This window comes from Danio rerio, chromosome 4, assembly GCF_049306965.1.
Source record: "Danio rerio strain Tuebingen ecotype United States chromosome 4, GRCz12tu, whole genome shotgun sequence".
Classification (NCBI taxonomy): Eukaryota; Metazoa; Chordata; class Actinopteri; order Cypriniformes; family Danionidae; genus Danio; species Danio rerio.
In genome coordinates, this window is record NC_133179.1 from 52494767 (window position 1) to 52521185 (window position 26419).

The window sequence follows — 26419 nt, forward strand, 5'->3', positions numbered from 1 at the left end:
ATGTAAATAAAGCAACTTGAAACATCAGTAAAGTTTCGGCCATCATTCGCATGGGGTCTGCTACAGGAATCTTTATTTTCTGCTCTGAATTTAATCTGACTCCAATTTTAAGTGACAATTGAATTTAGACTATTTCTGATTATAAACAGGTCACATTTGTCGTTTATGAATCAATTTAGAGATTTGATTTATATCTGCTCCTATACTCTTCAATTATACATTTAAACTGGGACCAAATGCCACTTAAAGTTTCATGTTCAGGGTTTATGTGTTTCTCACAGACTTGATCTCAATGGTCTGAAGTTAGTCAGAGGATGCAGAGGCAATTAATACATCATAGTCTAGTTGCCTCCTGCTCACTTGTACAAAGTTTATTTAGTTATTTCCACACAACTTGCTACTCTTAGTGATTAAACAGAAATTAAAAGGTCTGCGGTACCTCCTGCTCCATACAGTCATATGAGCTTAAAAATCTATAAAATCCTGTCACAACAAGTGATGTAAAGTAAACAATTACAAACACTCAAACTATTGTAATTGAGTATTTTGTCTCAAAATATTGTAATTTACTAAGTTGTTTTATATATATCTCAAAAACATAGCAAGAATCAGATGCTTTGTTTCTAGTGAAGACTTAGAGAAACTTGTTCATGCTTTTATCAGCAGCAGGGTGGATTACTGTAATGGACTCCTCACTGGTATTCCTAAAAAGACAGTCAGACAGTTGAAGCTCACCCAGAACGCTGCAGCCAGAATTCTAACCAGAACCAGAAAATCAGAGCACATCACACCTGTCCTCAGGTCTTTACACTGGCTGCCAGTTACATTCAGAATAGATTTTAAAGTATTATTACTGGTCTATAAATCACTAAATGGCCTAGGACCTAAATACATCACAGATATGCTCACTGAATACAAACCTAACAGATCACTCAGATCATTAGGATCATATAAACTAGAGGTTCCAAGAGTTCAGTCAAAGCAGGGTGAATCGGCTTTTAGGCACTATGCCCCTCGCTGCTGGAATCAGCTTCCAGAAATGATCAGATGTGCTCCAACATTAGGCACATTCAAATCAAGACTGAAAACACATCTGTTTAGCTGTGCCTTTACTGAATGAGCACTGTGCTGCGTCCGACAGATTGCACTATCATGTTTTTCTCTTCTTCTTCATTCTTTTATATCACATTTTACCTGTTTCTATGTTTTGTTTTGTTTTTACGCATTTTTATTATTTGTTTTTATTTTTATTTTACTTGTTTCTTTTATTCTTGTTTATGTAAAGCACTTTGAATTGCCATTGTGTATGAAATGTGCTACATAAATAAACTTGCCTTGCCTTGCCTATATATATGTACTTTTACTTTACCTTGAGTACATGTTAAGTGCAGTATAGGTATGTTTACTCCACTACTGTCCTTCAACCTGCAATTACTACATTATTTTTTTTGTCCATGGGGGATATCCAGTCCAATCAGATCACATATAGAAGGTAAATCACATCATAATGAACTACCTCAAGACATGGGCGATTTAGAATTACATCAAACTATTTGGAAGCATTAAAATTGTCCAAGAAGATGTCCAAAATCTTTACACACATTGACCCAGAGACTGTTTAGATGATGTCACTGATGAGAAGATGGCGGATGATTGCTGTATGATAACCCAAATGGCCTTAAACACTCAGCAGACACAAGACATCAACATGTCGTCAGATTGACGTTGTACCCCAACGTTGTGGGGACATTGCATTTTGTTTCCACCTCTGGATCCAATTCTCTCACACATCCTCCAGAACATTTCCCTAACCATAGTGCCGGCCCTAACACACACCATAAACACGTCATTCCACTCTGGCACATTCCCAATCATCTCTAAGCAGGCCTGGGTAACCTCACTTGCCAAGCAGGTTTTAAATAATCATTTCTGCTTTTACTGGACCTGTCTGCTGCTTTTGATATGGTGATTCATCAGATTCTTAATCAGGTCTTCAGTGAGCTCAACTGAAGTGTACCACCTCTCATTACCTCTCTGCATTGGTTACCAGTAGAGGATTGGATCAAGTTCAAATCACTGATGTTTGCTTACAGGACAGCCACTGGCACTGCATCCTCTTACCTCCACCTGCTGCTGAAGGTCTACATACCATCCAGGGGCCTTTGATTAGTGAGTGAGCTCTACCTTGTGGTACCATCACAAAGAGGCTATAAGTCACTTTACAAAACCTCTTCCTTCAATATTCCCACAAAGTCTGCAGATTCGCTGGTATTAAAACTACAAGTAAAAACCCATCTCTTCCGAGATCACCTGAACAAAAAATAAGGGCCCCCTCCTTTCTCCCCACTTCACCACACAACAACCCCAAAACATTATCAATTTTGAGTGTGCCTCACACAGGTGAGTGGGCTGTACAAACCACCTATAGAAAACACAGTCTTTTATCCCACTGACACTATATCAAACACTTGCACCAGTTTAGCAAATTTGCACCAGACATGTTCCTGTAATAACTCCATATAAATACATGCATTTAAGAAGTGGTGAGAGAACTTGACAAACCATCTGTAGAAACATTCCTCTCTTAAAAAACAAACAAACTCCAAACTCTAACTAGCGCTTACTTCTTTGAGCACTAACTGTTCCTTTGTATGATTATCACTTTTGGTGTGTTTTGCCTCTTCTTGTTGAATCGCTGAATGCCACCTCAATTGTAAGTAACTTTAAACAAAAGGGTTTGCTTAATGTACTGTAAACGTATGCTACTTGCACATAAAACTGATAGGCTCTGGTTGTGTTTTTACATATACATTTTGGCTGAAAGACATTTATACCCGTTACTTCCAGTGCTTTATTTTGACAGATTTGCAAAGGCTTTAGTTCTTTTCATTGTCGGCTGGTATTAGCTTCAGTTTTGCCACTTGTGTGGAACAACACTTGTGGTGTCTGTGCTTTGATGGCTGGAAGACAGCAATAGTGAGAGGGACTTATGGCCTGCTGGCATAGATAAGATTTAAGTGAAGTTTGTTTATGAACTAATTTTGCGAGGATCACATGCTTATGATTGTTCACGGCTGGTCCTGCACCAGCTCATCATTGATTCACCAATAAGATGGTTCCTAACTCACTATAAATAACTAGCTTTTTTTAACTCAGTATCTTCATCTTGAAGAATCCCCCTACCCACCCCTACTCCCCCTCCTTTCCAGATGGGTGACAGCGCAGGGATCAGCAATGTTGCCTCACAGCAAGATTGTCTCTGGTTAAAGTCCCTACTAAACCAGTTGACATTTTTGAGCAGACTTTGCTCATTCTCCCCATGCTTGAGTGGGTTTTCCCCGGTTTCTCCAGTTTCCTCCTGCAGTCCAAAAACATGCAGTCTAAGTAAATTGAACAAGTGGTGCTCGCTGCAGAGCCATTTGAGGAGAGGTGAGCTCCAGAGAGGGGGAGCTTAAGCTTGAGCTCCACCTTTTTTGCACTTCTTCTACGAGTGATGTCACTGGGGGTAGGGTTAGGGGTGGGGTTGGTGTACGCATTAAAACAGCTTACAGGAGGAGGAGCGACAGCTCATGCTCCCCCTCTCTGGAGCTCACCTCTCCTCAAATGGCTCTGCAGCGAGCACCCTCTCAAATTGAACAGACCAAATTGATACCACAGCCAAGCTCAGGGTAGTTCTTCAATATCTACCTAAGCTCAAACTCCCCTCTCATCCTGCAAATGGGAGGGAGCCCAAGGCTCGAGGAACTCATAAATTCAGGGCTCTCTCCTGGGACAGCATGCCAAACAAGCTTTATTATCAATCATCAGCTAAGTGTGAACTCTTGGAAATGATGAAGGGTTTTTTGTGTGTAAGTGGGATTTAAACGTCTGTCTGATCCTAAAGTTGTCAGCCTCAAATACCATTTAAACACAATGTCAAAACATCATCAAATACATTGTCAAAAGTATACTTTTTAATCCCTTGAAAATATCTGTACTTTTCTATATCAGTCTTTCAGATCATTCAGTGAAAAATATAACTCTTAACATAGAGCGTCTCGAACTTGAAAGTAAAGTAAACCAGACCTTCCAGTTGATCAGGAAGAAACTGCTGAAAAACAACAAGCTAAAATTCTTTACAGAAACTGCATTTAACCCTTAACTGACAGCTGACTTTAGTACTAACTCAATAACTAACTACTTAAAACTAAATTAATTGGCTAAACTTTAAGTTATCTTGACAATATACAGTTAAAGTCAGAATTATTCGCATCCTTTGAATATTCTTTTCTTTTTAAAATATTTTCCAAATGATGTTTAACAGAGCAAGGAAATGTTCATAGTATGTCTGATAATGTTTTTTTTTCTTCTGGAGAAAGTTGTATTTGTTTTGGCTAGAATAAAAGCTTTTTTTATAAACCAATTTAAGCTCAATATTATTAGCCCATTTAAGTTATATTTTTTTATTCAATAGTCTACAGAACAAACCATCATTATACAATGACTTGCCTAATTACCCTAACCTGCCTAGTTAACCTAATTAACCTAGTTAAACCTTAAATGTCACTTTAAGCTGTATTGAAGTTTTTAAAAAAATATCTAGTCTAATATTATTTTCTGTCATCATGACAAAGATAAAATAAATCAGTTATTAGAGATGAGTTATTAAAACTATTATGATTAGAAATGTGTTGAAGAAAACTGCTCTCAGTTAAACAGAACGGTACGGAGTACGGAGGACGCGTGAAACTTCCCGGATGTGTTCTTGATATCGAGGACGCACCGATACAGACTTCAGCAGCGAGCTCGCTCTGGAAGTCCCAGAAGTCATTGCGACTGGAGGTGGAAAGCGCAGCATTTTATTTAGATTTATTATTAAAGTTCAGAGATATCACTTATTTACCTCAGGAGTTTCCCTAAATGAAACAGTGAAAGTAAACATTAACATGAACATCTTAATAAAAGAATAAACACATTAAGGTTGTTTGTTTGATGAAATTCGTATTAAAATTTGTTTTATTTATATTGTGCAGAGTACATTTATAATGTTTTTATGCAAAGTATATATTTTGAAGAGGGGGGAAACAATAAATCGTTGTATGAAGGCTGTAATGTTTAAATAATTTCCATTTAAAACGCGTGAAGGTCACATGACCATCAGGAAGAACGCAGCATCCCATTTCTCAAAGAACGCGTTCTCTGCCCTCGCGGTCTCCTGAGTTCGTTCTTCCGAGGACACCTGGCAAGACCGCACTCTACAAGAACGCAAGTCCATTCTCTGCGTTCTTGGAATTGAGAAACAGCCTCTGACTAAACAGCCGCTATCTTTAAATAGAGAAACATGCAGAATAACATCAGCAGTTCACTGTTCATCTTTAACTCATACACTGGCTCTACTCTCCTCCACAACGGTGACAGACAGAAGAAATTAGCTTCAGGTTTTACAGTAAAATACTGTTTTTTTCCTTGATTTAACAGTAATCTACTGGCAGCTGTGGTTGCCAGCAATATACTGTTTTTTACAGTCTATTTCCGTAGTGTAAATTAACAGTATATTACTGTTAAAATACATTTTTACACTGTGTTTTTACCTCTCACACCTTTAACCCTTTAAACCCCAGAGCATATACTTCAGTTTTTATTGAAGTGTCCACACTACTGAGTGTTCAAGAAACATGTAGCAAAGCTGAAGTAAATTCATTAATTAACTGACTAATTAAATGATAATTGAGGATTAACAATGAACAAATGAAGAAATACTGAAGGGAAAAAAACAAGAACAGAACATACAAAACTTTAGTCACAGCTTTATAATGAAATAACCTGAAGAACAAATGATTAAATCATTTAAATGATCAGCGGATGATTAAACAACTCTACAAACATCATCACCAGCTACACTTATTACTTAATACATGTATTTTTGTATAACATCTACTAAAGTTCTTCTTGAGAAAAAGTGAAAGTTTTACGTCACCATCATGGAGAACAGAGTTTGCTTTAGTTGGGCTCTTAGCCCTGTCATTTATAACATTTAAATATCTTGGCTGCTGCAATTGTTAAGAACTTTGTTTAAAAAGCTCATTTGTTGTGGCAAGCCAGCCAAAAATCTAAATAAGATCTGGTGATGTTCATGTTGCTATTAAATGGCAGAGTCAGTTCTCATTTAGTATAATAAAATTTACTGCTCCTATTCAATGTTAAATCTATTGTTTTATATTATATGTCTATATATGGCAATGATTTCTGGAAGTTTTTAAGAATATCTTGGACAATAACACTGCTCTACGGTGTATATCGCACTCAAAGAGACATCAATAATGGTGACAACTAACAAAATTAACAGTTTAACTCACAAACAGGCAACTGAAAGTCTAAACATAAACAACAGCAGAATCAAACACAAATAAAGAAAACTGTGAGACCATTATACAACATTTATTTATACCGCAATGCATGCTGGGATATTTGTACCGTGCCACTCCCAGCATGCATTGCAGCATGAAACATTTGAGATGTTACCATTGTTGAGATACAAGGTCAGATTCATGAGGTCTGAGTGAGTATTTGGCATAATTGAACCGTTTTTGTATGTTATTTTTTAACTGTTATGTAATTACGGAGGTATCTTTTCTGTTTCCACTTCTCATTAATTAAATTAATACCTGCAACTAAGCATAAAATCTATTGCATGAGGCCCTTCATCTAGATTTATAACAAAACATAAATCAGAACTAATTTCAGACAAATAGATTTCTCTATTTATTGACTTCCCAACTTTATTGCTATAGTACAAGCATTTTGTAAAGTTTGTATTACAGCAGTTGGATTGTCTTATTAAATGAGTTCAAGGGTGAAGAGCCCAACTAAACCAGCCCCTCACTCCATTACGGTGACACAAAAAACACCTTAATTTCTGTTGGATCTCAATGAGAATAGTATGGAAGTCAAATCAGTCAGTAATAAGTGTGTGTCTGCTGTTGTTTGTGGAGTTGTTTAATGATCCTCTGCTGAGACTGAAGCTGTTTTATTTTAGTTTATTTAATGTTGTAACTCAAGTCACTGTTTGTGTTTCTTGTTTATTTTCTTCAGTAATTGTAATTATTAACAGCAGGTGTTCATCAGTGTCTGAAATCACTCATTAGTGTTCATTAAATTGTCAGGTGAACTATATTAGTTAACTAGTGTATGAAATAGTGAACAAGGACACAAAGCGTGATTTCAAACACAGACTTCAAAACATCGAATCTGAACTCTGTTAGCTCACAGTTTTCTGCAGTTGGTTACTTTCTCGAAAACAAAAATGTTACCCAGAAAGCACTGTTTTTAACAGAATATTACTGTTTTAGTGAAAAAACATTATTTTACCGTAGAATCTGACCGTTTTTTAACAGCAATTTTTTACAGTGATATCAGGGTGACTTGATCATTTCAGATTATTCAGTAAAAAATATACCTCTTAAATTAGAGTGTCTTAAACTCAAAAGTAAAGTTAAACCAGACCTTCTAGTTAAACAGGAAGAAACTCTGCTGAAAAACAACAAGCTGATGTTCCTTACACTGTATTTAACCCTTAGTTGTCAGCTGACATTTTAGTACATAATAACTAAATAATAATATTATTAATGGGCTAAAGCTGAGGTTATCTTGACATACTATATATTTTTATTTTATAGGTCCAATAAGGCTATTTAGGTTATTTCCAATAATACCTTTTTATCTTCTTGATTTATATTAACAAACTTGTGCTCAGTGAAACAATATAAATATTTTAAGTTCCAGTTGTTTAGGTTTTGTCTTGGGATGCGACCACAGTCAAGAGGTTTCTCACTGCAGAAGTGAAAAGAGAAGTGCAGAAAGTTTAACATCTATTTTCTGTCTACTGAAAAAGTTTTTTTACTGAATAAAGTCATCACTAATAATTTGTTATAAGACATTTTCTTCAGAAAACAACCATTTATTGGCTAGTGATAATAATCTTAAAATAGGATTTTAGAGCCCTCCTATAGCTGGATATACTATCTTTGTACACAATTCTACAGACCTCTAATTTAGTTTTTTCCACTTATGTTCAAGGGTACAAGTTGCTGTTTTTAGAGTGTGAGTGTGATTGTTATACCATGGTGTAGTTTTATTCTCTCTTGATTTGATGAGGGCAACATTATTTAGTGTGTTAGTGAATAGAGCATCCATACAGCTACATCAAGGTCATTTGTGTTTATGGATGCATTTAGAAACACAGAAATATCAGGTAAGTTATTCATAAATTTGTCTTTAGTGGATGGGATGATAGTTCCAGCAGGGTGATAAATCTGTGCAGATTTGCTCATTTCAGGTATACACAGATTAAAAAATAAGTGGTAGTTGCCCTAGATGTGGCTTGAAACCAGCTAATTTGAGTCACATGTTTTGGGTGTGCTCTAGACTGGATCATGTGGAGTGCTTTGAATGATGTGAAATAATGAAAACTATATAAGTGTCTGTTTGAGTGCGGTGTTGTTAGTGAAGTGAGCATTGATTGCTATAAAGTGTGCTGTTCTTCATCTCAGTATATTGTCATCTCCAGGTGATGGTCAGCGGCTGATTGTTTCCTGAAAGCTCTGCTAATGTCTGCATTGGTGTTTTAGCTACAGTATGGCAGAAGAGCGAGTAAAGGACTCTCTCTCAGAGAAACACAGGTATTGACTCTGATTTTACACCATTATTTCAACACTTTCTCTGAAGAACAAACACTAACAACAATGCACTTATTTGTGTTGCTATTGCCTGATCAAATGATGGACAAAGCTTCAGTTTACAGCTTCAGCAAATGTGTTTAGATCATTCTAGATTACAGACAGCTCGATCTAATGTCATATTTACCAGAGCTCAATATGTGTGATGTGTGCTGTTTAAAGTCCTGGACAACATCAGAATTAAAGCTGACCGCACAACAGTTTTAGCTTGTGGCTATAGAGGAGAGAAAATGAAGATATACCAGAACTTCATTTAATAAAATGAATAAAAAAAGTGCATGTTAAACTTAGCCTATAGTTCAGTAAAAGGATTGTTTTTATTATTTTTGTCTTTCAGATTTAGAGACGATATTATTTTCTTATAAATGAAAAATAATATTTTGTGTTTTTCTGTAGTGAGTTTTTACTCTGCAGGTTCCATCACAAGGTTTTAGAGTCAAATGTGTTTCAGTGAAGCTGAGATTGTGCAGAATCAGAAAGCAGTGCATCACTCTTCTGTTTACCCATGATTCCTGTGAAGCAGACCTGATCAGACAGACCATCAGTCAACCATTAGTTTGCTTAATTAAATTAAACAAACTAAAATTTGGCTGATACAGAGCCCCCAAGGAGGTGCTAGTGAAAAAAAGCATGTGGGAGTTAAAAGATAAACATTCTTTAAATGTTTTGCATTCTTTTCAATCTGTGCATCTAGAGCTGTTTAGTTTGCAAGAAATGCATTAGTGATATAAAGCCAAATTCAGTAAAATTTAATTCAAATAGGAAAATATAGAAAAACATAGAAAAAATAAAATATTCTATGTACAGGCAAGCATGAACCCAGAGTATGAATGCAAGAGAGGAAGAATAAAGTTTATTATAAATCAATTAATTGTATGATATTATATTAGAAAATGAACTGCAAGTTCGTCAATTCAGTCTCTCAATTCAAAAGTTAAATAAAATAAATAGGGAGAAATTAAATGTTTTTCAGATGAACAAATTAAGAAAAAACTAGCCTATAGTCTTTTGTCGAGTTTGTAATACAGGTCCACAAAAACCTAAGGAGGCTGAAGGCACATCCGGCTTTTTCATTGTGAATGTACACAGTTCCAGTGTGAATACTCTCATGAGTCTGTAGCTGCAGTTATTCTGTAGTGTTGCTGACACGTTGCTCATATGCTGCTCATGCTTGTAGTGTGAGGCTCGATCTTGAGGAACACTCACTAATGTTTGTGTCTTCAATCTGGCAAACTGCTTATCTGTAGAGTCTTCAGTGTGAGATCAGGATCATGTGTGTCTCTGAAGAGTGACTGTTCTAAAGAAAAGGATCCACCAGAGTTCAGTGAGGAAACACCATCAACTGCTCAAAGGTATTTTGTGTTTAACATTATTGCTCACACATGGACTGGTTGCAAATATTTCACGATTCATCATGAGATTTTATTGTTAAAAATATGTATATGTATAAAGTTGTTTGTGCTTATATATTTTACTTTTTACAAATTTATTTAATTTAGCACAAACTGGGCTACAATGATATGCAACAAAGATGGATGTATATCCTCACATTAAAAAAAGATGCATGATTTATGGAAAGTGACAGAAACAAAGCCAAAACCATATTCTAAATATTTAGTAAGATTATTACTAATAAGTAGTATTGTTGATCAGAATACAGGTGCTGGTCATATAACTAGAATATCTTCAAAAAGTTAATTTATTTCACTAGTTCAACTCAAGAAGTGAAACTTGTATAATGTAAACATTCATTCCACACAGACCGATAAGTTTCAAGTGTTTATTTCTTTTCATTTTTATGACATCTAATAAAAAAGAAATTCAGTATCTTAGAAAATGAGAATATTCCTTAATACAAATACAAAGAAAGGACTTTTAGAAATCTTGTCCTGAATGAAAAGCATGAACATGAACAGTATGAGCATGCACAGCACTCAATACTTAGTGTGGGCCCAGGTTGCTCTGATTGTGGCCTTCAGCTCTTCTGCAATAATAGGTCTGGCATATCACCAGCAACACCAGCTGATGACATGGCTCCCCAAACCATCACTGACTTTGGAAACTTTACACTGGACCTCATGTAAGGTGGATTGTGTGCCTCTCCTCTCTTTCTCCAGACTCTGGATCCCTGATTTCCAAAGAAAATGCTAAATTTACCCCAGGCAAGACACTTCTGAAGCTGTCTGTTGTTCAGGAGTAGCTTGACAATGAGGAATGCGACAGCTGAAATCTATGTCTTGCAGATGTCTGTGTGTAGTGGTTCTTGAAGTACTGACTCCAGCTGCAGTCCACTCTTTGGCAATCTCCTCCACATGTTTGAATGGGTTTTGTTTCTCTCCAGGGTGCGGATATCCCTATTGCTTGTACACTTTTTTTTCTCCTACATCTGTTCTTTCCCTTCGCCTCTCTATTATTGTGCTTGGACACAGGGCTTTGTAAAACAGTCAGTCTCTTTTGCAATGACCTTTTGTGTCTTGCCCTCCGTGTGCAAGGTTTCAATGGTTGCCTTTTGGAATCTGTCAAATCAGGCCATGTCTTCCCCATGATTGTGTAGCCTACAGAACTAGACTGAGAGACCATTTAAAGACTTTTGCAGGGGTTTGGGGTTAATTGGCTGATTACAGTGTGGCACCAGGTCTCTTCAATACTGAACCTTTTCACAATATTCCTATTTTCTGAGATACTGAATTTGGTGTTTCATCAGTTGTCATCAAGATCATTTTTGAATAGAATTAGTCAAATGAATAATATAAATTTACTTTTTGAATATATTCTAGTTACACAACCTGCACTCGCATTTACTACAAAACTACGTAAACATCCTTATTTTCAATGTGACCATCACCAAACAAACTAAATATGGGACAGGTGTGTATGACAATGTGGGACATTACTAACATTAAAACATAACCTGAAACTGCGTCTAACTTATGACTGGTTCAGACTGCATGATCTCCAAAGTAGTGGTGTCACAGAGGTTTTCACACTGCATGACTGTCTGGGCTAGTGTTTTGTTGCTGCTTTGTTTACACTGCAAGATGGATCAGCAGCAAGGGCTTTCACATTGCATGACTTTACAATAGGAAGAATCGCCGACAACTTCGTCCAAACTATAACCTATAAACGCGTAGTATATCTCTTGTTATTAACTAGATAATGAGAAAGAAGCCTTGAAGCCTTCTACTCAAGCCTAATTGAGTAGAAAATGTGCATATTTGCTTACCTGGGTTTGAAGGGAATTACCAATTTCTCCTCAACTTTTTTTTAAACTTTTTTTTTGTATGAAACGTCAAACAGACACGGGGCTCCTGTCAAAACTTCATTAGTTTTTCCTCCATTTCTAAGGTCCAAATAAACTGAAAATGAGCGCAAGTGAATGCTGCTCTCTCATTGGCTGTAGGCGATTGCCAATGCTATTTTCAGCCCAAACTCATTTAACACAGCATGATTTGAATCGCCGACAGCTCCAGATATTCGGCACGCCAAATATCTCGCAGGCATCAGCGACTCATCTGCGATTCTCTCAGATCGCATCTTCGATAGTTCACACTGTGTGATTGTCACTCACGTGCACGAGCACCGATTTGCCTGTGATTTCAGGCGTCTGTCGGCGATTTCTCAAAACCTGTTGGTGAGTCAACATCGAGGCTAAAATCATGCAGTCTGAACTCAGTATAAGTCTAATTTGTATCTTTGGATGGAAACACAGCCAATGACACAGCTACTAGTCTGTTTAGCAGACCTGATCAACCAGACCTGGAGCTAAAATTTATTTTGTGCTTAATTAAATAAAAAAAAATGTGCCTGTATGTAAGTCAATCAATCAATCAAATCAATCAAAGCCTTTATTTGTCACTACACTTTTGTATAGCGAAATTGGAAATTGGACCCCCCAGACCATACACAAAACATCACACTTTTCAGGGGAGACACATCATAGGAGGTAGCATTTAGAAACGAAGAAAGATACATTTGGACAGTTAGGCAAAAAAAAACACCCCCTCAGCTTGCCCTTGATTAGGACAAAGTGAGAAAAGGGAGAAAAACAGCCCTATCTTAGCATAAGCACACCGGCAAGACACAACATAGACACAGGGGATGGGAACAGGGGTAATGGAAAACAGTCCGTTGAGTGCGGGCAGCCAACCGGTCCAGCAGCCATTTCAAGGCGCAAGTCACAGCCCCGCCCACGCCCCACGTGGGTAAAAGCACACGAAGGCGTTTGGATGGGGATCGGTGGTGAATGTTTATCTGTAGATATGTTTGTGTGTGTGTGAGCCTGCATAGTCCAGAGTCCCGCAGGTGTCCTTGACAGGGGCAGGAATTTCTGAGCGTCCGCTTATCTTGTTTATCCCAGGGAGTTGTTTACTTCCAGCCGAGGCCGTCTGGCAGGAGTAAGAGGAGAGCCGAAAAAAAAAAAGACAGTAAGATACTTCAACTTTAGGTCAATATCTGCCAATTTCACAGATATTTAATGTCCATCACTCGTCTCCCGATCTGGCCAAAATTTGTTGCAGAGCCGCAAGCTTCACCTCGATGGTTTCCAATTTGCGGTCAAGGACCATAGTCTGATTCGCGACCCTACCCATCAGTGTTTCAATCAAGCCGGCCAGCCTGGTTGGGTTTTGAGCAGCGCTGACAGCTTTTATCAGTTTCCGATATCCCAGGGCCCCGCATAAGCCCATCAGCAGAAACCCTGTTATCAAAGTGCCGAATAGGTAGATATCTTCAATATCCTATAGAGACAGAGCAGCTAGACACAGGACTCTCCACTTCTCCCACCCGTCCATCACGTATCCAGCTGCGAGCGTCCCAGCAGGACAGCTGGGTTCCCCGGAGCCCAGCAATCTCGTTGAGAAGATGGTGTCAATTGCATTTAGAGACCAGTTGATCAAATCCATAATTCCTTTCTCGTTTGGAAAGCAGGACAAGGAGAGCCTCAGATAGAATAAGACGGGACAAGAGGTGCTAGCAAGGAGAGATATGGGACGGAGCGGGAAGAAGAGCGACTGCCTTCGCCGAGAGCCAAAGAAGAAGAAGTCATTGAATCTTCTAAAGCTTAAAAATAATATAATATGTTTGCAGATGTTTAAGAAGCATGCTAAGTGAGCATTATTGTTTATCTGAAAAACAATGCGGAAGTCAGATAATGGTCTTGCATATGTAACTGCCAGTTTACCTAATTATATTTCAGCAAACTGGGTTGTCTTGGTGAAAAACAGCCTAATTGTTTCAGCCATCAAGCAAATAATATAAATATTGCAAAGTAAACATTAACTGAGTAGCTTACAGTTAAAGACATTAAGGCTGACTTACACTATTGAGTAACAAATCTGCCCACTGTCCTCAAAATCTTCTTATAATGAGCACATTTATTATGTATTTCTTTGCCCATAAATGTATAATTACAGTAGTTTTATCTGTTAACAGTGTTGAATATGAGTTACCAGATTCCGAAGACGAGACTTACAAGAGACACAAAAGTTTTACACACAATCTCCAGTCGATGTTCCAGGTAGGAAAAACTCATTTTGATTTATAATTCAAATTCATATTATTACAGACAAAATGGTCATTGAAAAAGTTCCTGCTTCTGCAACACATTTCACTTTTTATTGTTATTTTTCATTTACTTACTTTTAGGAATTACATGAATTTGTTTAGTAAGGTATAATTGACTCCAGTTTGGTTATTATTATAAAATAGTGCACACCTCTAACGCTCATGGTGTCTGCATTCACATCTATCAATAGTCCAAAACTAGACTAGTCATCTAATATACTGATTAAACTGGTTTTACATATGTAGTCATTCATTCCAGATTCCAAATTTAGCCTTGTTTTAGCCAAGCTGTCAATTTGACTTTTAATCACACAAACAATGTTTGCTGAGATTCCGGTGTTCCTACACCAAGTCATTGTTCAGATGTTGTATTCCAGACATTTGTCAGGTTTTTGTCCTCAAACTGCTCCTGTGTGTATAACTAGTTTCTTACAAAGCCAAAGCCTTCTGTTGTGTTTTGATGTGAATTTGCCTGGAATAAAACCTGCCTGGATCAACTTTAGCTGTGTGTTTTTTCTAAAAAAAATAACCTTTGAATGTTCATCAGCTAATCAGAATCAAGCATTTAACAGGCTCATAGTATAATGGATTATAATAAAATTTAAATTATTGAGTAGTTTGTGGATGTATAGCTGTGTGTGAATGAAAGTTTTGGTTAAATCTTGTTCTTCTCTTTTCTTCACTCATAGAATCTTGAGAGCAAAATGTTCAGATTTCTGAAGAATGAACTGGAGAAATTTAAGAAAATCTTACAAAAAGAAAACAGTCAAGAGTTTGTAAAGGAGTTTAATGAGAACAGAAGCATTATCACAGAAGCAGCTTTTGATCTCACACTTTTCTTCCTGAGAGAGATGAAGCAAGATCAAGCTGCTGATACTCTCCAGGGTAAGAGTCTCATGGCCATCAGTCAGACTGACACTTACTAATATAGCTGGAAAAGTTGAGACTAAAACTATCTGTTTATTTGCTCCTGTGTTTAGATGAGCTGTCCTTTATTAATCAGCTTAAATGTTGCCTGAAGAAGAAATATCAAAGTGTGTTTGAAGGAATTGCTCAGCAAGGAGACTCCACACTTCTGAGTAACATCTACACAGATCTCTATATCACTCAGGGTGCGAGTGAACAGGTCAACACTGAACATGAGATCAGACAGATTGAAGCTGCTTCCAGACGTCATCAGTCACTAGAGATACAGGTTGAATGCAAACATTTGTTTGAAGCAGCTGAACAAGACGAGCAGATCAGAACTGTCCTGACAAAAGGAGTTGCTGGCATCGGGAAATCAGTCTCTGTGCAAAAGTTTGTTCTGGATTGGGCTGAAGGGAAAGAAAATCAAGACATCAGCTTCATATTTCCTCTTCCATTCAGAGAGATGAACTTAAAGGAGAAAGAAAGACAAAGTTTAAAAAACCTCATAACTCAGTTTTTCCCAGAGACTAAAGGACTGAACCTTACAAGAAGCACACGATTCAAAGTCCTGTTCATCCTTGATGGATTGGATGAATGTCGTCTTCCTCTGAACTTTGCTGGTAATGAGACGTGTCATGATGTATCTTCAGCAGTCTCTCTGGATGTTCTCCTGACGAACCTCATTAAGGGAAATCTGCTTCCTTCTGCTCTCATCTGGATCACCAGCAGACCAGCAGCTGCCAGTAAGATTCCTGCTGACTGTATCGACCGGCTGACAGAGATACGAGGATTCAATGATGCCCAAAAGGAGGAGTACTTCAGAAAGAGACTCACAGATCAGAATCAGGCCAGAGAAATCATTGATCACATTAAACAGTCAAAGAGTCTCTTTATTATGTGCCACATCCCAGTCTTCTGCTGGATTTCAGCCACTGTTCTTCAGAACATACTGAAACTGAAACACAGGGCTCATGCTGAAACACTGCAGGAATCTCCCAAGACTCTGACACAGATGTACACACACTTTCTCCGCTTTCAGATCCAGCAGAGCAGAAGAAAGTATGATGGAGAAAACACAGCAGATGTCTCCTGGGATCCAAAGCTCATCCTTTCACTGGGGAAACTGGCCTTCCAGCAGCTGGAAAGAAACAATGTGATCTTCTATGAGAGCGATCTGAAAGACTGTGGCATTGACGTCTATAAGGCATCGGTGTACTCAGGCATGTGTACCCAGATCTTTAAAGAGGAGACGGGAATCATTCTTGGTACCATGTACTGCTTTCTTCACTTGAGCATTCAGGAGTTCATTGCAGCCCTTTATCAATATTTGGACAGCGAGAGGAAGCATGGATTTATTTTTAGACAGATAAGCAAAAATAAAGTCATGATTGATTTGCTGAAGACTGCAGTAGACAAGGCTCTGGAAAGTGAGAATGGACATCTAGACCTTTACCTTCGCTTCCTTCTCGGTCTGTCACTCCAGTCCAATCGACAGCTCTTACGAGGCCTGTTGACACAGCAGGATGACAGAGACCAGAGCAAAGAGGAAATAATTGCCTACATCAAGCAGAAACTTGAAGGGAATCTGTCTCCAGAGAGATCCATCAATCTGTTGTACTGTCTGAATGAACTGAACGACCAAACTCTGCTGAAAGAGATTCAGTCTCACCTCAGTAGTGGAAGTCTGTCATCTGCTCGCCTTTCACCTGCCCAGTGGTCTGCTCTGGTCTTTGTGTTGTTGACCTCAGAGGAGGAGCTGGATGAGTTTAAGCTTCAGAAATTCCAGAGATCAGACGAGTGTCTCATCAGACTATCAGCAGTCATCAAAACCTCCAAAAGAGCCCTGTAAGTCAAAGTGCTTCTTTCATCTAAGAACATTTCCTGAAATTAAATAATATATTATTTAATGTTAATGAACATGAACAATATTGAAATTGTTGGCACTTGAAAATACATTGATAATTGTTTATTTCTTATTATTTTAGTGTTTTTCATTCAGATTCATGTTTTGGCAGTGGTTGTTTAAGGGATAGTTTACCCAAAAAGATCTCTAGCTAAATTGTTAACGGTGCCAAACAGCATATCCTGTTGTTTAAATCCTTGTTCATGTCCTCGCTACAACATACTGTTAGCACTAGAAACTGTGTCTGATGTACTAGAGAAGATTGAAACTGCTGTACTAGAGTCAACTGAAATGGTGGACATGGCTGGATACGGCTGAGGAGCTGCAGGCAAGATTACAGGGCAGGCAGTCCTGACCACTGACATGGAGGAATCTTTAGAAACAAAAACACACAAACAGCAAACAACAATGAATATATTTATATATCTTCTATATTTCTGTCACATATGCATCTATTTCACTTTATTCTGAAAAGTGCTTTGAGATCCAACTTTAAAGATGCTACAGAAGGTTATTTTATTAGTTTGTTTGTTAAATAATAATAAATAAAACAATTTTAAAAATTCCTGTTTTACAGTGTTATATTAGGTGTTACATAAAGAGTTGGGCTATTGGAAAATCTGAAGGAAGCCATTTGTGTTTTATAGACATAAAAACTATTTAAAGCTAAAATCAGCAGATGTGCTCACTAACTAGTGAAGTTAAACCAGTCACTACAGTCAGACGTGCTTCAGACAATCAAACACATCAGATTAACACATACATATTGTGTTTATCCTCTACACAGGCTACAGTGCTGTAAACTCACTGTTCGGTCCTGTGCGAGTTTGTCTTCAGTTCTACAATCCTCAAACTGTGTACTGAGAGAGCTGGACCTGAGTAACAATGACCTGCAGGATTCAGGAGTGAAGCTTCTCTCTGATGGACTGAAGAGTCCAAACTGTAAAATGGACACACTGAGGTCCGAGTTTAAGCATCTGATTGATTGATTGATTGACTGATTGATATTTTGTTTTGTTTTGACTGATCACATTAACAGTGTGGTTTTTAGTAATGTGTGTTCTTTTTTCTCAGATTGGTCACGTGTAATCTCACTGTTCGGTCCTGTGAGAGTTTGTCTTCAGTTCTACAATCCTCAAACTGTGTCCTGAGAGAGCTGGACCTGAGTAACAATGAGCTGCAGGATTCAGGAGTGAAGCTTCTCTCTGATGGACTGAAGAGTCCAAACTGTAAAATGGAGACACTGAGGTCTGAGTTTAAGCATCTGATTGATTGATTGATTGATTGATTGATTGATTGATTGATTGACTGAGTGATATTTTGTTTTGTTTTGACTGATCCATTAACAGTGTGGTTTTTAGTAATGTGTGTTCTTCTTTCTCAGATTGGTCACATGTAAACTCACTGTTCGGACCTGTGAGAGTTTGTCTTCAGTTCTACAATCCTCAAATTGTGTGCTGGGAGAGCTGGACCTGAGTAACAATGACCTGCAGGATTCAGGAGTGAAGCTTCTCTCTGATGGACTGAAAACTGTGAACTGTAAACTGGAGACACTGAGGTAAATGATTCTCCACTCTACAATAACTACAGTCAGACAGTTTCATATTAGAGCTCTTCATGCTTAAACATGTTAACCCTGGGTGATACTAAACCCCAGATAACAGGAATTCTGGTTTATCAGTGATTATGTTTCACACTGCTCATACTATACCTGTAGTTAACCCTCAGGGGGTTGAGGTGATTTTGGGACCCCTGAGATGTTTTGACATGCCCTGACATCTGTTTTGTAGAAATAAATATTATGTGTGGTTAGTAGGTTTTAGAGAAACAAATGTAGCTGAAATACAAATCTAAAACCACACTGAATGTGCCTGAACAAGACTTTAAAGTAAGCAGTCTTGTAGACTAGATAATTTACTGCACAATTATGTGGAAATTATTCTGTTCTCTCATTCAGAGAAAACATTACAATGATCTACATTTTGTTAAGTTTGTTTTGGGTGATCTCAGCTGTATGTGTGAGTGACAATGCTCATGAATAATTCACACCTGAGAGACAACAGACACTCATCCACTCACCCATCAAGGGCAGTGTACAGCAATGTCCATCTGCAGAAGCTAGCCCAAACTCAATGCTTGTTGTGTTACTGCTGTGTGACCATGTAAACACTCTGAGTGAACAATATACAGTGCTCAGCATATATAAGTACACCCCTCACTAATCTCTCTTTTACATTCATATTTTAATAGGAAGCTCTACAGTATTATATTTGTGCATATACAATAGATTAGCCAAATCTGGAGCTAACTTAGGATAACGGTCCAAAAACTAGTACAGCCAAATTTATATGTTATAGAAAAATATTAAATACAAAATTAAAAAAGAGGAAAAATCAAGAGAAGCAAAACAATGGAAAAATTAGCTGACATTTTGTAGGGATTTTGCAGTATTAGCTTGAATTTAATTGTATTGTCTTTCAATTTCTGAATATGTTTGGTGACTAAAATATGATTGTCATAAATAAATCTGTTTAATAATTGTGTTCTGTTTAAATGCAGCAGAATACACTGCCTATATTGACTGAGAAATGGAGGAAAGTCTTGGTTTTCAGAATGGGCTGTCCTCCATTATGCTGAGCGCTGTATGTGACTTATACATATAATATATATTTGAAATGGTGTAAAACGTGTTCGCCAAACTCTCTTGTGCATTAATCCAGCATTTAATAATCATTTCTGAATGAGTCTGAGACACTGAAGTAGAGGAATGACAAACGCTTTAAACACAAGAATAAATCAGATTTAAACATGAAAAACAATTACTGTAAATCTTAATCATATTTGAAGACCTTTAATATAGATTTCACTAATAGTTGCAGTCTCAGTTCACTGTTGGAAAACTTTACCAGGTTGTGTCTGTCTGTGGGTGTCAACATTCAACATTTCTGTGTGAAAGTGAAGCGCAGCAAGAACACAAATAAACATTATACCAGTGTTAATCCTGTTTCAGAGCAGAACAGTGGATCTGGAGGTGTGAAAGCAGCAGAGTTAAACGCTAAAGTCAAGCTGTTTTGTGTCCTGCTGAAGGTTTGAGCTGCTCTTATATTTGTGTAGTTTCAGTTTCTTGAAAACAAATAAAAGTCTCATGATAAAGTGTCTGAAATAATCCTGATTACTCGCTCATCTAAAACAATATCTGCTAAAGGCTGAATGTGAAGGAGAGTCAGCAGTCATGAATATTGATCAGGTGTTTCTCTCCAGACAGAATAAAAGTCCCCTAATGCTCCATCAGTGTGAATGTGACTGTGGGTCAGGTGATGAACACATTATGAGAGCGGCTTTGTGTTTGTCTGAGCTCATTTTGTTTTAGTCCACAACAGAATCACAATATGAATGATGAAATCAGCTCATTTCCTGTTGTGTTTTATACATGACTTTAAATGATCTTCTGAGCTCAAGTGTGTCTTCTTCCTCCTCACAGCAGACTTTACAGCTTGATGTGGTGTATTATGAACAATGTCTTTGCTCTGTACACTTCTACAGATGATGTCAAGTCCTTGTTGAGTGTGTGAGTGTGTTTGCTGATGCAAAGGCTCGATCAATAAGGAGAGCTGATCAGGATGTGTGTGTACATCACAGCTGTTGACATGAGCAGAAACAGCAGTCAGCATCTTCACAACACAAAGAGATGTGTGATTGTCCAACTGTGTGATGTGACTATTGCTGTGTTTGTAGATTGTCTGGCTGTATGGTGACAGAGGAAGGCTGTGGTTTTCTGTCTTCAGCTCTGACTTCAAACCCCTCACACCTGAGAGAGCTGGATCTGAGCTACAATCATCCAGGAGATTCAGGAGTCAAGCTGCTCTCTGAACAACTGGAGGATCCAAACTACACACTGGACAAACTCAAGTATGTGGAGCAGCACTGGCCTTGTGCTTTTACACTGAATGGCTTTAAAAAGACACTAGAAAGCTCTTTTGTGATCAGCTTCAGTTTTCTGTGAGGGTTATGGGGTGAGGACAGACAGAAGATACAGCTTGTAGAGTATTCCAGTCATGTCTATGAAGAGCAAATCATTGAGTGTGAAATGAATCTCCTCTGTAAATGTTGGAGTGTATTGGCTCAGTTACAGTGACATTAAGCGGGACACACTGTACAGTTTCAGCATTTGAGCTGAGCAGAGAAACTTCTTCCTCCATTTCTGCTGAAGAATCCTACAATATCAGGTCAGGAACAGGGTTGGGGATTGAAGATGGATTCAGATTCTGGAATCAGACACTTGGATTAATGTTCAGACTCTTGTTCTAAAATCAACATCTGGATTCCTCTTCTCTGTGCACACATGTGTATTTTTCACTTGCTAATCTGTCAGGAAGTTGGGCGCTGGCGAGCAGCTTTAATAATCTGAACATAGTTTAGAGATGGACTGCAACATGTGCTCAAAGGCTGCATGTGCTGAAGAACGATGGCAAAGCTAAGTGTGATCACTGTAATAAATGAATGTTGCAGCAGGGTGTGTTTGGAGCGTGTAGCTGAGCGGCTCAGTGCTAGCTTTAGCTTATTAGCTGAGGGGGAAACTAAACAGCTCATTCTCTCCATCTGTGTGTGTTTACAGTCTGGATCATGGAGGACACACGAGGATTACAGCAGGACCACGCAAATGTAGGACTACACACACATACACACACACACACACACGCAAGCATGCACACACACACACATACACAGTCCCACACACACACACACACTACAGTTTTTCTAGTTTGCTTTGACCTGGTTAAAGAAACTAGGTTCCTCTTCATTTTCATTATCACTATCCCAGCAGAGCAGAGGACCGGTCTTGCAAATGTGTAAACCCTTTCTCATTGGGTTGACACATTTTCCCCACCATTTTTCCAAACAGTTAACACAGATGTCATTCAAGCAGTCCAAACTCCATTGTTTTAGTTTTGGTAACCAAACAGAATCCATCTGTTCCTAACTATTAAAAGCTACCAACTTCAGTATGAAATCACTGAAGCACCGGTTTGACACTCCTTCACACAAATCTTCAATTAGCCATCATTCTGCAAACCTTATATAAACGATGGAAGGTCTGTGTTGTTCTGTGCCAGCATTGATGGAGGAGGTCAATATGGCTATGTCCTATACTCCCAATAGATTTGACTGTATATTAGTTTACATGTGTTTTCTCTAATATTTACAGTATTTTATTACTTTTGTCTGTTTTTTTATATACAGTATTTCAGTTTTCAGCCACAGTTTGAAAAATGTCATGAATTCAATATATATTCAATCAAAGCACATCTTATTCTTGATCCAATTCTTTGCAAAAAGGCGAAATTGACAGCCCAAATAGAGACAACAAATGCCATTGGCTATAAGCTACAATGGCAAGCAATGGTGGTGCATTTTGAGTTCTGTATTTTGTATTTTGTTGTGCATTGTGTAATGATTAATTGAAAGAGCTCATATACTTGTTTGCAAGTTGTGTAGTTTGAAGGTAAAACTAGCTTTTGTTCCATATGTTAAATGTTTTGACACGATATGTGCCTTTTGCAAGCAAAATGTTTCATTTTGACCATGAGTGCCGCTGTTTAGGCCTGTGTGTTAACTGTTTTGAAAATGTGGAGTTTCAGTTGACAACTACATCCAAGCAATCGAGAAAAACTGTAACATACTCTCTCTCACACACACACACATACACACATACACATGCACTCCCACAAAACACACACACACACAAACAGACACACACACGCATACACACACACGCACACAAACACACATACACGCACGCACACACACAAACACACACACACACACACACACACTTACTCTTTCTCACACACAAACACTCGCACACACACACACGCACACACACACACAGCTGTGATTATAAATGTGTGTGTTCTTGTGTTCAGATGTCTGTTTCCTCACTCTGGATCCAAACACAGCACACACTCGTCTCATTCTGTCTGAGGAGAACAGAGAGGTGAAGAGTGTGTGGAAGAAACAGCCGTATCCTGATCATCCAGACAGATTTGATGGTCTTCAGGTGTTGTGCAGAGAGAGTGTGTGTGGACGCTGTTACTGGGAGATTGACTGGAGTGGAGATGAAGTGTGTATATCAGTGTCATATAAGAGCATCAGGAGGAAGGGAGGAGGTGATGAGTGTGTGTTTGGACGTAATGCTCAGTCCTGGAGTTTGATCTGCTCTTCCTCCAGTTTCTCATTCATACACAATAACACACACACTGATCTCCCAGTGGAGCCGCTCAGCAGGAGAATAGGAGTGTTTGTGGATCACAGTGCAGGAACTCTGATCTTCTACAACATCTATAGAGACACAATGAGCCTCATCCACTCAGTCCAGACCACATTCACTGAGCCACTCTGCCCTGGGATTGGATTTGGGTTTGGGTTTATTGTTTATTCTGGATCATCAGTGAAACTTAGCTGAAGACTGACCAGAAATTTACCCAGAATCCTGTGCAGGAGCAGTCAGCAGCAGTGTGTGTGTGTGTGTGTGTGTGTGTGTGTGTGTGTGTGTGTGTGTGTGTGTGCGATAGAGAGTGTGTGTCCACATGTATGTGTGTGTGTGTGTGTGTGTGTGTGTGTGTGTGTGTGTGAGAGAGAGAAAGCGTGTGTGTGTGAGAGTGTGTGTGTGTGTGTTTATGTGTGTGTGAGAGTGAGTGTATGTTCGTGTGTGTTTGAGAGTGTGTGTGTGTGTGCATGTTCATTACTGCGTGTGTGTGCACGTGTTTACTACTGTGTGTATGTGTTTGTGTGAATGGGCATGTGTTCACTACTGTGTGTGTGCGTGCGTATGTGTTCAATGCTGTGTGTGTGCGTGTGAGAGAGTGTGAGAGAGAGTCTTTATTTGTGTGTGTACTTGTGTGTTTGTTTGAGAGACTGTGATTTTGTGTATTCATGTGCATGTGTGTGTTGGAGTCTGTGTTTGTGTGTGTGTGAGAGAGAGATAGTGTGTGTGTGTGTGTGCATGTCTGTCTCTCTGTGTCTGTGTGTTTGTGTATGCATGTGTCTCTCTCTCACTCTGTGTGTGTGTGTGAGAGAGAGAGTGTCTGTGTGTGGGTGTGTCTGTATGTGTCTCTCGAAGTGTGAGTTTGTGTGTGTGCATGTGTGAGAGTGTGTTTGTGTGTGTGTTTACTATTGTTGGTTCATGGCCTGAGGAGAGTATGTTTATGTACTTCTCCCCCACTTCATCTCTTCAACTTTGTTCTCATGTTCAGCTGGTTTTGGGGGTTGATTTTCACTCATGTTTGACAATGCTTTGCTCAGGGTATAAGAAAGAAAGGTAAGTGTTGATCTGGGAGAATGGCTTTTACTCTGCATCTCCCGCACACCAGTGCGTAGCCTCATATGCTACAGTTTCACTGTCTTTGTTGCTCAGCAGTGCACGTTACAGCTAATTTCTTTATACAGTATGTTAGTTTGTTTCATTCTACTGTCTGAATATTTAAACATGTAACTTAATAAACAACTTTACCTGCTTTAAGACGTAGAGATTCTTTCTCTTTATCAACGATGATGACAACTTTAATGGAGTCAGATTAATTACAATGGAGTCAGATAAATAATGGATTTAAACACGCCATCCTTCAACTGCTTCCTGTTTCCGATTATTGGTTCAGAAAAGCAGCGTAAGCTTCAAGCCTTACATAGTCATTAAATCCACAACACTTCTAGATGTACTCCTGCACTGTAAACTATTTCTTGTTAAATTAACAAGATTAAATTAAAGTTACTGGCAACAATTATCCAGTAGCTGCTGTATTTTTATAAAACAGTAACATTACTGTAATACTAATTACTTTAGTATTACATTTACTGTAAAATGTAATACATCATTTTACTGTTTTCTTTTTTATTGTAACACCAATTACAGTAGTGATACACATACTGCAAAACTGAAAACAGTATTTTACTGTACATTTTTACTATGCAGAACTACGGTATTTTAACGTTACTTTCATTATTACTGTATAGTATTTTACAGTTATTAAATGTTATTTTATGGTATTTAATAGTGCTACTTTATAATGAGCAAAAAATGTTCAAAAATTGCACAAATGTTATTTTAACTGTTCAAGAAATACAAGAAAAATAAAGAAACTGAAACTTTAACTTCACAATAAAAGTTTATTGAGTAAACCCTACTGACACAGTAGCAATTATTCAATATAACAAAGCAACAGAACACTAATGAACAATTGATCCTTAAAACCAGTCAACAATTAATGTATCAAAAAGCCATCTCATTGACTCTTTAACTTTATGGTTTTGTTTTGCATTATGTAGTTAAAGTGTTGTTGTGATTATATCCTAAGTTCTTTATCTTCATTATTATGCCTAGACATTTGTTGGTTGCTTTGATTGATTGTTCTGAGTTACAATTTATAATAAATAATTTGCATTCAGGTTATTTTGATGTCTCATCTCACTTTTATGGTGCAACTCAAACAAGCAGGTCATAACATTTTGCAAAATGTGTCCGGTTGTTCCTGAGATCTTGTCCTTTCAGTCATAACCATAGATGTGAGTAGGAACCTAGATTGAGTGGTAAATTGAGAACATTGCCTTTCATCTCAGCTACTTCACCACAACAGACAATCACATCAAATGCTTTACTGCTGCCGCTGCTCTGATCCATCTTTTAATCTCACATTCCATTTTTCATCAAGAAAAAAAAAAAAAAAAACGCAGATACTTGTACTCCATTTGGGGTAAAGACTCTCCAAACTGGAGATGGCCACCTTTTTACCAGCCAAGCACCATGGTTTCTGACTTAGAGGTGCTGTTTATTTCCCTGCCATGTCACACTCAGCAGCAAACCGTCCCACTGCATGGTGAAGGTCCATCTCCTATGAAGCCAAAAAAACAACGTTATCTGCCAATAGCAGAGACAGTCCTAGCCTGCACCTAAAATTCTGGCAGTAAAATTATTATATTTTTTTGAGGTCAGCCTCAAAAATAACACATTTACTAAACAAAATGAACAAATAGATGGATGGATAGACAATGTAAGTAAGGGAAGTAGGATGGCTTGTTCAACCATATAAGGAGAAGCACTTTAGCAACGAGACTAGCAGCGTGTAAGTACATTTAGACTTGATTTCAGTTGTTTGTGTGTAGTGCTAGAAAGATTACTCACTGTTTCCTTGGTTACTGTAAGAGCTTGTGTGTGGATCACGGTCGGTTTTGCACCCCTCGCCTCAGTTTCTGTTGTTGTATTATGGGAACTCTCGAGGCATGTCAAGCTGAATTCTATCAGTAAGCGCTTAGGGGTGTATATAAGCAGCTAGTCTCG

The 26419-nt window shown here is 38.2% G+C and overlaps 1 protein-coding gene and 1 long non-coding RNA gene across 2 annotated transcripts in view; both read left to right on the top strand.

Annotated features, from left to right (window-relative positions):
• Positions 1 to 24602, top strand: part of LOC137491176 (NACHT, LRR and PYD domains-containing protein 3-like) — a 32264-nt gene extending 7662 nt beyond the window's left edge. The window contains exons 2-12 of the mRNA XM_068220249.2: positions 8546 to 8657; positions 9962 to 10066; positions 14145 to 14229; positions 14966 to 15161; positions 15257 to 17030; positions 17876 to 18049; positions 18163 to 18336; positions 18473 to 18646; positions 20824 to 20997; positions 21704 to 21750; positions 23013 to 24602. Coding sequence (XP_068076350.1) covers positions 8614 to 8657; positions 9962 to 10066; positions 14145 to 14229; positions 14966 to 15161; positions 15257 to 17030; positions 17876 to 18049; positions 18163 to 18336; positions 18473 to 18646; positions 20824 to 20997; positions 21704 to 21750; positions 23013 to 23551 — 3486 coding nt within the window. The 5' untranslated portion in view covers positions 8546 to 8613 and the 3' untranslated portion in view covers positions 23552 to 24602. The remainder of the gene's footprint in view (positions 1 to 8545; positions 8658 to 9961; positions 10067 to 14144; positions 14230 to 14965; positions 15162 to 15256; positions 17031 to 17875; positions 18050 to 18162; positions 18337 to 18472; positions 18647 to 20823; positions 20998 to 21703; positions 21751 to 23012) is intronic.
• LOC141381964 (uncharacterized) overlaps positions 1 to 26419 on the top strand; it is a 1176553-nt gene that overhangs the window by 287754 nt on the left and 862380 nt on the right. The gene's annotated exons all lie outside the window — the stretch shown is intronic.